Source organism: Bactrocera neohumeralis, chromosome 6 (assembly GCF_024586455.1).
Source record: "Bactrocera neohumeralis isolate Rockhampton chromosome 6, APGP_CSIRO_Bneo_wtdbg2-racon-allhic-juicebox.fasta_v2, whole genome shotgun sequence".
NCBI classification, from domain to species: domain Eukaryota; kingdom Metazoa; phylum Arthropoda; class Insecta; order Diptera; family Tephritidae; genus Bactrocera; species Bactrocera neohumeralis.
Genome location: NC_065923.1, coordinates 32,853,960 through 32,867,905, shown reverse-complemented (window position 1 = coordinate 32,867,905; position 13,946 = coordinate 32,853,960). Strand labels below are relative to the sequence as shown.

The 13,946-nt window shown below is 38.5% G+C and overlaps 1 protein-coding gene across 3 annotated transcripts; it reads left to right on the top strand.

The window, feature by feature from the left end:
* Positions 1-492: 492 nt before the first annotated feature.
* On the top strand, positions 493-7,762 carry LOC126761817 (N-acetylgalactosamine kinase). 3 transcript variants are annotated; one of them, XM_050478224.1, is made up of 6 exons: positions 493-614; positions 3,492-3,820; positions 5,840-6,013; positions 6,091-6,842; positions 6,931-7,189; positions 7,322-7,762. In XM_050478224.1, exons 2-6 carry the CDS (start codon positions 3,672-3,674, stop codon positions 7,521-7,523), a joined length of 1,536 nt encoding a protein of 511 aa, XP_050334181.1. In that variant the 5' UTR covers positions 493-614; positions 3,492-3,671; the 3' UTR covers positions 7,524-7,762. The 3 variants fall into 3 exon arrangements, with proteins under 3 accessions (XP_050334181.1, XP_050334182.1, XP_050334183.1); XM_050478225.1 differs by having other exon boundaries at positions 493-648; XM_050478226.1 differs by having other exon boundaries at positions 539-557.
* Positions 7,763-13,946: the final 6,184 nt, after the last annotated feature.

Below are 13,946 nucleotides of genomic sequence, written 5' to 3'. Positions count from 1 at the left end.
TCCATAAGCATTGGACACATTCATGAAAACACAAGATACATTATTTAATATGCATTTTTCGTCTAGCAGAGAGAAATATTTATGTAGTTAGTGTATTTAATTCATGGCTCAATTTGAATGAATCTACTTGTATAGAAAACTGGCGCTCAGCGGAAGTCGAAGGTGACGACAAATTCAGTGTTTTAAATTTCAAATCAAAAATCAACCGGTTTCTGATATTTAGACCGACTGATGAGTTATTCATATACATATAAATATGTATATATGAGTACCAATGCACATACACACATATATACGAATAGCATAACAATAATAAAGCGTCAAATGTAGATAAAATGCTGATATGGCCAACAAGCGGTTGCACCAACTGATAAGACGACGGAATCGTAAGAAAAATGTGAACTCGCTAACAACAACAATAACAAGATGTGAATTATTGTAGCAGAAATGCGCGAGTTGTTTTATTAAAAATGTCAGTTGTTTTCAAGTCGTCGTCGTGGCTGTGCGCCAGCGGAATAAACACAAAATATTTTAATAAAAAAAGCTCAGCGCTTAGTGTGATTCTTTAGCTTAATTTAATTAGTGCTGAATTGCTATAAATGCTCGCATAAAGAGTGTGTTATCTTAAAAAATGCTATAGCTGTTTTAGTTAGTTTTTTTTTTTTGCTGTTAAGTCGCGTGCGGTTGTGATGTGGAGGTGGCACAGCAGTTGCAGGCCTCATTGAACGCATTTTAGTATATAACGTAGTATATGCACAGGTGTTTTACTACCAGCTATTAAAAATATATTTTAAACACAAACGTGTGAAAAATAAAAATACTTTCGTGACAAGTACAGCGAAATTTCCATTTTTTTTTATGAACAAAAATATTTGCTACCATGTAACGTAGAGCTTAGCAAATTTTAGCCTGATGATGTGAACAAAATGCCTTGTTGGTCTAAATGTAGAAATATAGCATAGATAATTGATTGAAATGCAACTGAAGTCTTGGATTAGTTAAATTTTATGGATTAGTTAAATTTTAGGGATATCGATGTAATCACCTTAAACCTGTGATTGAAGAAAACTTGAGAACAATAAAGTGGAAAGTCGTACTTCTACACTCCGTCGCTGAAACGACTATCTATGCTTTTCTTCTATGTGATACGTAGCCCTGTTGAATCTACACGTTTTTTTAAGTTCTTATCTCTGAGCAACGGTTCAATACTTCCTTCTTGACTGCTCTGCGTTTGTGAGATCAAGACTTGAAACACTTGAGAGCGCATACCTTCAGACAACCCACCGAACTGGCGAGAGTTGAAATTAAACGCCTGTGCAAATTTGTATTGGCTACTAAGGGTTTTGCTAATTTAGAAGTTCGAACACAGGCGTTCATCTAACCTAACCTATCTCTGAGCAAAAAAATATAGGTTAGCATCGAGCTATTTCCCAACCTGTGCAGTTTTCAAAAAGTTTTCTTCATTGACGTCAAAGTGCTAAAATTATTTCCAAATTTATCTACATGACTGTATTACCAGCTCGTAAAAGTTATGTGAGTCCATTTCCGTGCCGATTTCAGTACATTTTCCAAATAAAAATAAAATATGACAGAATAAGAGTAAAACAAGTAAAGAAAACGTCAATTTCGGCTCCGCCAAAGCTTTAATACCCTACACAGGTGCCTAGCATAAAAGGCTATAAAAAGATCTATATCTTCATTTTGCTCGATCAGTTTGTATGGCCACTATATGATATAGTGTTCCGAACTGAGCAATATTTTCAGAGATTGTTGAGTTGTTTAGGACAATAATATCAAGCTGCTCTGCAAGGATGAAGCAGTGGGTAGGGAGAAGCATTGGCAACAACATCTAGGCATGCGCCATGCCAAGTTGCTAATGGGGGCTTATACCTTCCGTAGGGACAAACTCAGGCTACTTGTCGTCTTTTACACTGGCCATTGTAAGCTCAAAAAAGCACTTATACAACAAGGGCTTAGTTTCTTGTGCGAATTGCCGGCCCTGTGACTTGGAGTCTGAAACACCAGAGCACCTGCTTTGACTGCACATCAGTCTGAAAGCGCAGAATAAAGGCCTTCGGAACCATATTTCCAAAAAAAAAACTATCACACTGCCTTAATAGCACCTAGCAGTTTATTGGAATTTATCAATTTTCTGGGGCTAGGTGAGTCGTTCTGACTTAGGAGAGGGCACAATAGACCTTAGGTCGCGGTGCAATTCTCATTTACTTATCTAGTCTAATGACATCTATAGCCTTTTAGGCAAGAGCAAAATTTTAGATTAATATCTGAAAACGTGAGGAACCAGTTCGCATATACGGACTAACATGGCTAGATCGACTTAGCTCGTCTCGTTGGTAATTTATATATGTGACCTGGTCTACGAAAAGGGAGCTAACGTGCGAAAACTAGTTTTCTGGGAAACAGCTGTTAAAAATAAACAACTCGTTTCGTCAGTTTCTCGTTTGAAAATTGATTTTTTGACACCCAAGCCCCTTTCTGTAGACCAGGTCACATATATACATACATATGCATATTCCGAAATTTCCTTCTGGGTGTTAATACATTTTTGGAGAGCTTAATATATCATGTTTAAGATATACAAAATTTTAGTACCTAACTGCTTAGTAAACTGATTTTATCACTGATATCATCTAAATACGGATACCAAAACAAGCGAATCCATTGATATTGGGTATGAAACATATTATAAGAATATTGGGAATGTATAGGGACTTATACAATGTTGTTGCCTTGCCTTGTTGGCTTACGCTTAATTCATGCATAGCAGGGAAACCCTATTTGCGATTAAAAAAACAGTACTGAAGTTCACAACTAAGTAAAATTCATAAAAATCACTCAGGTTAATTACTAAATACACAATTAGTAATAATAATGCAATTTAATACACGATAAATAAAATAAAATTAATTTTGATTGCCTCTTAACATACAACTCTGTCCCACTGTGCGGCGCGCGCAATACTATTTTCTCACTTTTCCCGCACCCACTTTCGTGAGTGAATGCTCTCTCCTAGAACGCACGTTGAGCTACATTCATATTAATTTTTCACTTGAATCAACTTTATTGCTTTCTTTGTTTGATTCTGGCATTTCCTCGTGCAAAACATCGCCAACCAACCTGCTGCAATTTAATGAATTTTCTTCGAGCAGTGATAAAAGTTTAATGAAATTAATTAAATGTGTTAACTTGTGAACTTTGTTATAAAACAATAGCAACACGCAAAACGAGCGCATACGAGGCTAATCAACAGTTTAGCTCCAATTGTTATTGTTATTGTTATTGGACGTTGCCTTCGCGGACGCTTCTTATCACTAGGCTTTTGTGCGCGTTTGTCGATTGTCGCAGCGCTTTGCATCGTTCGCGCCACCTCTGCCTCCGCCGCCGGTTCATTCACTCTTTTGTGTGCAAATTCTTGATTTATTGTCGCGCGAATTCTCAGCATCTAAGTATGTGCGTTTATTCCCGTTTAGATTCGCTCAATTCGCTCAATTATACAAGTTGTCATCGCTATTGTGCCTAAGTGAAATTTGTTGTAGCGGTAATCAAAACAAAAACCATACAAATAAATAAACAACAACCGCATATATACATACAGTATAATTGAAGAAGTGCAGTGCAGCAATCCGGTTTAGCGCAGAAATCTAATAAAAATGGCAGCAAGTGCGGAGAGCGCCATCTCTATGTCACATTTGGAACTTGGTTCTGAGCATAGACTTTACGCACGCTTACGTGAGCTTAACGATTTTTATCGCCATCAGTTCGGTGGTGAACCGGAATTCTTCGTTCGCATGCCTGGACGGTAGGTGGTGTATTGGTAGTAGTGAATATCATATATATATACGGAAATTAATTAATTTTTGGATTTAGGGGGTATTCTAGTCTAGAGGCACGTATTTTAGTGTTTTTGACAAGACAAAACAAGGTCGAAACTGATTTCATGTACTTCCGAGATTAACTTAAAGCATGATTGAGAACATATTTCTATGCAACTCACACTTTGGCCGTTATACTCGGCTTAAAATGAACTATTTAGAATAAAAAATCGTATTAAAATATGCAACAGGTTAACTAAAAAGTCCCCAGTCTACCATAATAATATAAATTTTTGGCAAAATTTGTTTTTTTTAATCAAGCTTCAAGGATGATACACTATTTATAGCGATCCTTCAACTTTTTGATACCATTTTTGTAGTAAAATTTGTCTTTTGGATCAAAATATGCTTCAGTTGCAACGATCAGCTCTTCATTCGGCGAAAATTTCTTCACAGAAACCTTTGGAGATGCAAATAGTCGCCGGGGGCCAGAATACGTTGGCTGCGAAAGCAATTCGAAACCCAAATCAAGAATTTCTGCCATCGTTATCATTGATTTGTGATACTCTGCATTGTCTTGGTGAAACATAACTTTATTTTTCTTCAAATGGTCCAGTCAATAGAATAATAATAATAGTCAATTAAAATTATGCGCATGCGCATCCCAAAATAAAGAGCGCATAACCTTACCAGCCGATTGTTGCCTTTTTCCACGCTTCGTTGCAGGTTCATCGTGTGCAATACACTCGAACGACTGTCGATTAGTCTTCGAAACGAAGTGATGGAGCCATTTTTCATCCATTGTCACATATCGATGCAAAAACTCGGACTTATTACGCTTGAGCGCCTGCAAACACTGCTCCGAATCATCAACTCGTTCGTTTCTGTTAAAAAGTGAGCTCGCGCGGCACCCACGATGCACAGACAGACCTTTCTCATACCCAAATATTCGTGAATAATATGACGTACAAACACGTTGATATCTTTAAAGTGTCTGCTATTCCGAAATCTTCACTTTACGGTCATCCAAATTATTTTCTACACTTGTTTGATGTGTTCCTGGGTAACAGTCACTTAAGCGCGTTCACTGTCTTTTCATCCTCGGTGCCTATTTCGCCTCTTTCCAACTTAACAAACCACTTTTCAACGGCTTATGTCCTGGTGCAGAGTCCAAATAATGTTGAATAATCCAAACCTCAGCTTCCATATTATTTTTTCCTCCAAAAGCAATGCTTTATTAACACACGAAATTCCTTTTGATAAATTTTTTGTAAACTAACTTTGCTTGCTTCACCCAAAATACTATTCCCAAACTATTGATTCAACATTTGTCAAATGTATACACCCGCCTATTGAAGGTTAGGGCTAACTAAAAATCGTATGGATTTAAGCCTAGTAGCGACATATACTGATCTGTTTTTAAAGAGAGTGAGGGGAATTCGTGACGGATTTCCTTTAAAACCAAAAACCTGCAGTTCGCAGCAACTCGAACTGACGTACGGAACGACTTGGCGCATTTTACGTCGAGATGTTAACCCCACTTTGGAAAGCAGATAATTTAACGTTTTTGGCCGGTCAATGTTTTTGGCCACCAAGATCGTCTGATATCACACCGTTAGAATTTTTCATGTGGGGATATGTAAAGTTAGGTTAGCAGTCGAAATGCTTGAACGAATCATCGAAAATTGAAGTCAACGAATGGACCATCTGAAACGTAGACGCGGCCAACATTTGAAAGAGATAATTAAGAAAAAATAAGTGCCAAATAATGTTCCTTCAAGTGATACTAAGCATTTACCAATAAATTTGATGTTTCTGTGTTTGTTCTTTAGAAAAGTAGGGAACCTCGAAATGGATAACCCATTTTTGTGCGAGTCGACATTACAAAGTCCAACAAAGCAAGTTATATCTGGTACATATTTTTCAACTTTATGTGATTTTTCAGAATCTTTAATTCATTTGCATTCAGCCACAATAACCATTTCTCTGCTTTAATAAAATTACAGCGTCAACATAATCGGCGAGCATGTGGACTACTGCGGCTACCCCGTCTTACCGATGGCTATTGATCAGTGCATTCTGTTGGCGGTCGGACACGATGAGGAAAATACATTTCTACAGCTGCGCAATGTGGAAACAAAGCGCTACGAAAACTTCAAATGCGATTTGAGTGCGCTCAGGTAGGAATATCTGTAATATTTTCGCAATTTTCATTATTTCACTTACAAACCAAAATTCTCACATCTCCCGCGCACAGCATTGATTTGCCGCAAAATGGTGCACCGAAATGGTATAATTACTATCTGTGCGGTGTGAAGGGCATCTATGAGCAAATCCAACAAGCGAACAGTGGTGAAACTATGCGGCCCATCGGCATGCATGTCGCGTTGAGCGGCAACATACCGCCAGCTTCGGGTTTGAGCAGCTCCAGCGCACTGGTTAGCGCCGCTGTGTTGGCCACGGCATATCTGCACCAATTGCCTTTGGAACGCAAACAGTTGGCCGCCATATCGGCACGCTGTGAACGCTACATTGGCACACAGGGTGGCGGCATGGATCAAGCCATCGCCTACCTGGCCAAGGCTGGTTGCGCACAATTCATCGAATTCCATCCGGAGCTGAATGCCACACCCATACAGTTGCCGGCTGGTGTGTGCTTCATTGTGGCCAACAGTCTGGCGGCAAAGAACAAAGCAGCCTCGTCGGATTTCAATGAACGCGTAGTGGAATGCCGCTTGGCTGCGCGCATTATTGCCAAGCATATGAAGTTCAGCAATTGGCGTGGCATGTTGCGCTTTGTGCAGTTGCAAGAGGCGCTGCATTGCACGCTCGGCGAACTGGAAGAGCTAGTGTTGAAATGGCTGCCAAAGGATATTTACACACGCGCAGAGTTGTGTGCGCGCGAGTTGGAGGTTGACGCTGAGGAATTCGAGAGGGAATTTCTCACCGTCAATACGCGGCACATGACACAATTCAAATTGAAGCAACGCGCTCTACATGTCATACAAGGTACGTGGAATTTTGGGGGACGAGGCGTAAAATAATGGTTGTATTGCAAGTAATTGCTAATCTCTGCTTCTTCTTAAACGTATTACAGAGTCACTGCGTGTGGCGAAATTTCGCGAAATATGCGAGCGCTACCATAACGAATCGCAATACATCTGCAATGGCGTGAACGGAACGTCAAACGGTAATGGTGTCAATGATGGCACAAAGCCATTTACGTTGCTGTCACAATTGATGCGTCAATCACACCAAAGTCTTAAGGAGCTCTACGAGTGTTCGCACACCGATCTGGATCGTTTGATTAGCTTATCCGATGAGGCGGAGGTGGGCGCTAGACTCACCGGTGCAGGGTAAGAATATTACTTCCGCGTCATTACTGCTAATAGACCACTAACTCACAACACTCCCACATATACACACATACATATTTACATAATTCACTGTATCACTTTCTCCTTCTTATTTTTTACCTCAACTTTCAGTTGGGGTGGCTGCGTGGTCGCCTGCTGTGACTCTCTGGAATCCTCTAAGCAATACATAGAAATGCTTAAAGCGAATTACTTTAAGCTGCTGCCACAAGATTTGCTCGAGCGGTATGGCGCCAATGACTTCGATGATGTTGTGTTCGCCACATTTCCGGGAAATGGCGCAGAAATCTTTCAACTCAACTTTGTGTCTTGTTAATTGACAAGCGCGTCGTTTTCTGTTGCCAACAGTTGCCAAAATCTTGCTAGTAAAAAATATATATATCCTTTTTTTATATAATCCTCCATCCAATACAGGGTGATCAATCAAATATGTAATGAACTGTAAACAAATCTTTAATTCTCTTTTACAAGAAATAGCTAAATGCATTTTTATACGTAAACATGTAAAAAACAGTATTGAACTTAATTAAAGGAAGTTGAGAAATTTAATAAATATATAGTATGTGTGTATATCTGGATATTCGGGCTTAAATATCTTAAGAGGAAAGTAAGTATTCCATAACTCTTTACGACACTTACACTTCAAGAGACTGAGTAAGAAATTGAGTAAGAAAGGAGTTTAACCTGCTACAGTATCTCGATTCTCACGGCAACTCGAACTCGTCGTCTGCTGTACGCCATTCACTGAGAGGAAGTCGGTGAAGGTGTTTATGGCTCCACTGTGAATGGCAGTGAGTATATGTCTGAAGTTAATAGCGTCCGAAGTCTGGTCGGCGTATTGTTTTATGACGAGAACGTAGTTGAGGAAGAACCTCTTGATGCTCCTAGATGGCGGTTCTACTTCAAGCTCGTGACTGCAGGGATGATTTCTACGAAAACACCACAATAGAAACTGCTTGGAGAGGAGTTCATTACACTCCTTAACTGGGAGCATGCGGGTCTCACTGTGCAGATGTTCGATTGGAGACATCAAGATGCGTTATCCCGTTATTTTCCGGAGTGCGTGTTCAGACATGTCTTGTATATTGCCAACAACGTTTCTTTGTCTTTTCCCCATGTGCTATCTGCTATCAACTTCAGGATTTTGTTGCGGCTTTGTACTTTGGCAGTAATCGCGGTCGTGTGAGGAGTGAAGGTGCATAGGCTGTCGAGTGTCCCACTTAAAATCATAGGGTTATTTACAGTCAGTATTTTAGCGTCAACCACTGCAGTATTAAGGTCAAGTCTGTACTCCTTCGTCTAGTTTTGATTTAGTGCTGGAGAGTGTTAGGTTCCGTACAGCAAGAAAGCGAGAAAGGTCGGAGAGATAGCCGTTTACTTTTGAGCACATGCCATCGAACCCCCTGTTTAATTATTCTCAATTTAGCGTTTTTACCTCGAAACAGTACAGATGATTGTCGACCGCTCAGGTGGTTCATAGTCCACCTCTTCAACCCTGGAGAAAGCGTAGATTTTTCGATGCTCTCTAGTAGCGTTGTGTGGTTGACTGTGTGAAGAGCTTTTGACAAGTTCAATGTTACGAGGATCATCCTTTATATGGTTTAGACCATGAACTATCTGTAGTTTATGCCGTTAAGAGCTGTGGTGATGTTGTGTACTTTTCGGAAGCCATGCTGGTGGTTTGCTAGACTCGGGTGGTGCATGGAGGTCGAGAGACTTCTTCACTACTGGAGAGAGAAGAACATTCTTTGGCATTTATTTTTTGAATAGTCGGTTATGATGGCGCGACAACGGTCACCATTAACGGTTACATTCTCACCGGCATCATTTTTGACCGATGACTCCACCGGCCTACAAACCACACCCAACCATCGATTTTTCTGGATACAATGGAAGCCTTTGTATCTCTTCATGTTGCTCTTCGTTCCAAGTGCAGCAATTTTGATTTTGTTTACATAACCATTGAGGCAGTAATGAGTCTCATCGCGGAACCAAATTTGACTCGAAAACGGCTGATCTTCTTGAAAATTTTCAAGAGCGAAGCGATTTTGGTCGAGCAGCTTCATAAAATACGCCAAGCCGTTCCATACGTCAGTCCGAGTTTCAAGAACATGAATTTTCGTAACGTGGTTGAACGATTTGTAAACGTTGTTCACGCCAAAGTCTTTTCATGGTGAAATGGCAAACAATACAATACTGACAACTTGACACGACTCACGCGTGATCTATCTGATTGTATATAGATATAGCATGCAGGTATACCTCTCATAGTAACGAACAAAGTTATATTTTTGTATAGAAAATATATTTATTTGACAAGTTATCTTCACGAAATTTTGTACGGACTATTGTCTGAAGCAGTGACACAATCTTCGAAGAAATTATTCAGACCGCTACAAAATATAGCTACTGTCCGAAGTAACCGTTGGCCGGTTGTATAATTACACATATAGATTTGAGAATAGAGCTCTCGCAAATGCGATTTCTAATCACTTTATTAACAAAACATCGATCTAAATGTCTAGCTACTTAAAAGAAGAGAATTGTTATAAAGGCCAAGTCTTTTTATAAAACATCGACTCAGCAGAAAGTAAGAAAGTGAAAATTGGATTATGATGGAAACGAATAATTTGTTAAAATAGTATAAATAAAACAATAGAAAAAAGCATTTCCAAATTCTAACAATTATTTATGATTTTTATTTTCATTAGTTTCTATTCACAATATTTTGGTTTTAAGCAAAACACAAATGCTTCAAACTTAGTATAGTAGGAGTAAAATTCGATTAGTAGAAAATGCCGCAAATACATATGTATATGTCCTTTTAAACTAGGGTTGGGTGTTTTGACATCAAACTTATTGCAATGCCGTTATAGTCATTTATAGTGTAGCCACAAGAACAAAGGTAACAAGTTCATGTATAATTAATCGCAAATTCCTGAACACTGAACATCATTAACAGGTAATGTAACAATTTACTTGTCTCGAAACAAAATAATGACCTTGTCGGAAATGCATTACAATAAATACAGAATTTACATGTAGCGCACTCACCAACCAGAACTAAGTTGTCACTTGAAAGGAAAGCTGGCAGGCAAACATAAATCTGTAAATCAAGTTTTCTTAACCAAACTTTTTATAAAACTCGTTTCGTTTTAGATTTTATAAAAAGCTGTTGAGTTATATTGGGTTTACAAACACGAGAGTCATGAGTCCGTCAACTAAAGAGTCACAATTTTCTCCATTTCCTTCTTCCTTCCATATTCTAAGATATTATACCCATACATACATAGCTATCTACGCGGTAATAATACAAATTATATACACATATTTTGTAGAGATCTTATTTCCCACTGGACTTTATTGTCATTGCTTAGCTAAGTATAGGTACTTGTATATGTAATGTACGAACATTTAATTGTGTGTAAAATAATTTATTTTATGTAACACGCAACATCTAAAGTGAAATATCTATGAAAGACATTCTAATTGTTCAACAAACTTCAGGCACTTGAATTAAACATTGAATTCACATGAATAAAATCTTTTGAAATTTCGTAATATGAGCTTTAATATTATGTTAGCAATGAGGTTGCCGCAATAAAAATTTAATAGGAAGTTTGTTGAAAATGCCATACAAAATTCGAAAATTCTTGCTCAAATTTCACAACCAAATCAAAGCGAAATTTAGTATACTTATGTAACATAATTACAAAGTACCAGTAACTGCTGCAGCATCTTTATAAATTACGTAAGTCCAGTGGATAATTAATTAAACAGCCATGTGAAATATAAATAAATATTCCATCACTTTCACTTTGCAGTAATTGGTGCCGCATAACAGCAATAACACGCCGTGTATTTCCTTTCAAAGCATCAATCGTCTCGAGCTTATCTGCGTACGCAAATGATTTCACATGACTCCACAAAAAATTGTTCAGCAGTGTTAAATCGCACGATTTTGAAAGACACGCCGTTGGCACACGACGCACGAGATAATGCGATCACCAAAAGTTTCTTTCAATAATTGTTTCGCTAACAGTATAGAGTCAAATCTGGTCTTCCTATTCAGGCATAAAAAAATAATGAATAAAGACTCAGCAGCGTTCGCCATTAACATTATGGCCGGCTTCGTTTTAAAAGAAATATGGAACAATTATGCTCTCTGCCCATAGCGCCTACCAAAGAGAGTCTTTTTGAGGTTGTAACGGCGTATCAACAATAGTTTGTGGATTATCATCATTTCAGATGGGACAATTTTGTTTATTAAAGTACCCATTCAACCAAAAGTGAGCTTCAAATTTGGAAAAGCTCTAGACCTTGTCCGCCCGCTATTGCCGTCCTGTTCGAATTCAATTTCAAATGGAATCAGTTCAATCAACCCTAAACGCACTAGATTCTGCAGGGCAATTAACTTCAAAATATTCCTCGTATTTCTTCCTTCGTCAGTCCACAAAATTTGAATTCACGCTCCCGATGTTATTCAATACGCACCAGTTTCAATTGGACAGCGCTCAGAAGAATCTGTTGAGTCAAGCAATAAGGACGTTAAGATGTATCGACTTCATCATACACGAAAGAACTAACGGGTCGCTACAAATTAGGACGTGCTAAGCAGATTACTTTTGGGCTTAGATCCTTTCATCACCAATCAATTTTATTAAAATCAGTTTTTAATTTAGTTAAATAATATTCAAAAAAATCCTTTTTTCGTTTATCAACTTTTTTAATTTAATACAATTTATTAAAATTCGTTATCATCGGGAGGTGGTGAAGTGTGAAACGGGAGAGGGACATTTTAAAAAGCTTTAGCAAAAGTTTCACTTTTATATAGGCAGTGGAAGTATTTTTGGCCGCTGATTCCATACAAGACCGACCATTGTACGCTGAACAGAATTTTTATGTGAATATCAGGATTGGTGGCCACCTCACGAGCTTAATGTTCGTTCTTGCACAAATTGGGTTTTGTAAGACTGCGCACCAAGATTCTTCCGCAAGATCTTTCATAAAGTGGACGGACACTTTTAGTTTAATTTGTATCGGTTAATGAACTTACTCATTTTGGTTTTCAATAAGGTGAAGCCGCTCAAACTGTCAAATTTGCCCAGAAAAAAAATTAAACATCAAACTTTCGATTAAATAAGTTAGAAAGGGTTTATTTGGCACGCACTTGACTATTTTATGCACTCAAAGTTTGTTAGAATCAAGGTTCGATGTTGAGGAGGCTTATCCCACGGTAGTTGGCGCAGATTGTGGGGTCTTCCTTTTTGTGGATTGGGCAGAGCAGACTTAAATTTCAATCGTCGGGCATGCTTTCGTCCGACCATGTTCTACAAAGAAGCTGAGCTCCTTATCAGGCTAGAGAAGTGTACCCTCCATAATTTCAGTATGCTCTGTGCATCAGTCACTAGCTCACCTCTGGAAGTTCTACAAAAGTATCCTTCGGTTCTGAAATCTTTTGTTAGTCGCCGCATATTTTACTAGAACTTTTTATAATATACTATATATTGTCGTTAGAAAAGGTAAAAGAAAGACGCTTGAAATAGATTTTAAAACTTAAAGACTGTATGTGCAAGTATATTTACATGCATGTTTCGAATTTCGAGGAATTCCACTTGACCCTTATATTAGGTTGGAAAATATCTCCCTTCCGCCTTTTTATCTTTTGAATTTCGCGGCTATGTATAAAGCGCTACAGAGCTCGTATCTGGCAATACTATACATCTTTGAAAGGTCTTGACATAACCTACAAAACGACGCTATGTATGATTAGTTTGGATATTGCGTTCAACAGTTATAGACGTGTAAACATGGAGTTCACTAACGTCGAAATTCGCGCTATTTTAAAGTTTTCTTTCGTTAAAGGCAAATCTGCTAGAGAAACGTTCCGTGAGATTAATGGTGTTTTGCGGGATGGTACTCTATCACTTCGAACTGCGGAGGAATGGTTTCGACGATTCAGAGCGGGTGAAAACGACACCATAGATAAGCCAGCCGGCGGAAGACCTGTGACGACGAATACCGATCAAATCATGGAAAACATCGAGTTAGACATGTGGCATCTCGTGACCATCTTCAAAAGGCTGGATACACAAAAAAGCTTGATGTTTGGGTGCCGCATAATTTGACGCAAAAAAACCTTCTGGAACGAACTCGACCCATTTTTGAAGCGGATAGTGACTGGCGACAAAAAATGGATCACATACGACAATATCAAGCGAAAACGGTCTTGGTGAAGGCCGGTGAATCATCCCAAACAGTGGCCAAACCGGGATTAACGGCCCGGAAGGTTTTGCTGAGTCTTTGGTGGAATTGGAAGGGCATCATCCGCTATGAGCTGCTCCCATATGGCCAGACGCTTAATTCTACCATAGATTTAATTACTGCCGTTTGTATGTGTACTTACATACCTACATGAAATTTTTTCTTATTATTTTTCATTCGATTGTAACCACACCTTTGGTAAGTGTCGTGCTTCTGTTAACGTTACTTAAAAATGCATTAAGTTAACGCAGTTTGGACATCATAACAGTTTAATAGTCGCAGTTAATGTAAACACCGTGAAAGCTTTTGAAAGAGTTGAATATTTAGTGAAGGGTGACTCCAGCTTAAATATATTTGTGATTAATATCGTCTTGTATATATATATATTAGGGTGCTTCCAAAAAAAATTTGAATTTTTTTTCAACTCTTACCCCGTCAAATGTTAGTGATTGACAAACAAAAAATCCTCCCTCAA

Excerpts from the sequence above, each read along its gene's own strand:
- LOC126761817 (XM_050478224.1), top strand. The coding sequence starts at position 3,672 with ATGGCAGCAAGTGCGGAGAGCGCCATCTCTATGTCACATTTGGAACTT. Across the intron at positions 3,821-5,839 it reads TTCGTTCGCATGCCTGGACG|CGTCAACATAATCGGCGAGC; the intron begins GTAGGTGGTGTA and ends ATAAAATTACAG. Across the intron at positions 6,843-6,930 it reads CGCTCTACATGTCATACAAG|AGTCACTGCGTGTGGCGAAA; the intron begins GTACGTGGAATT and ends AACGTATTACAG.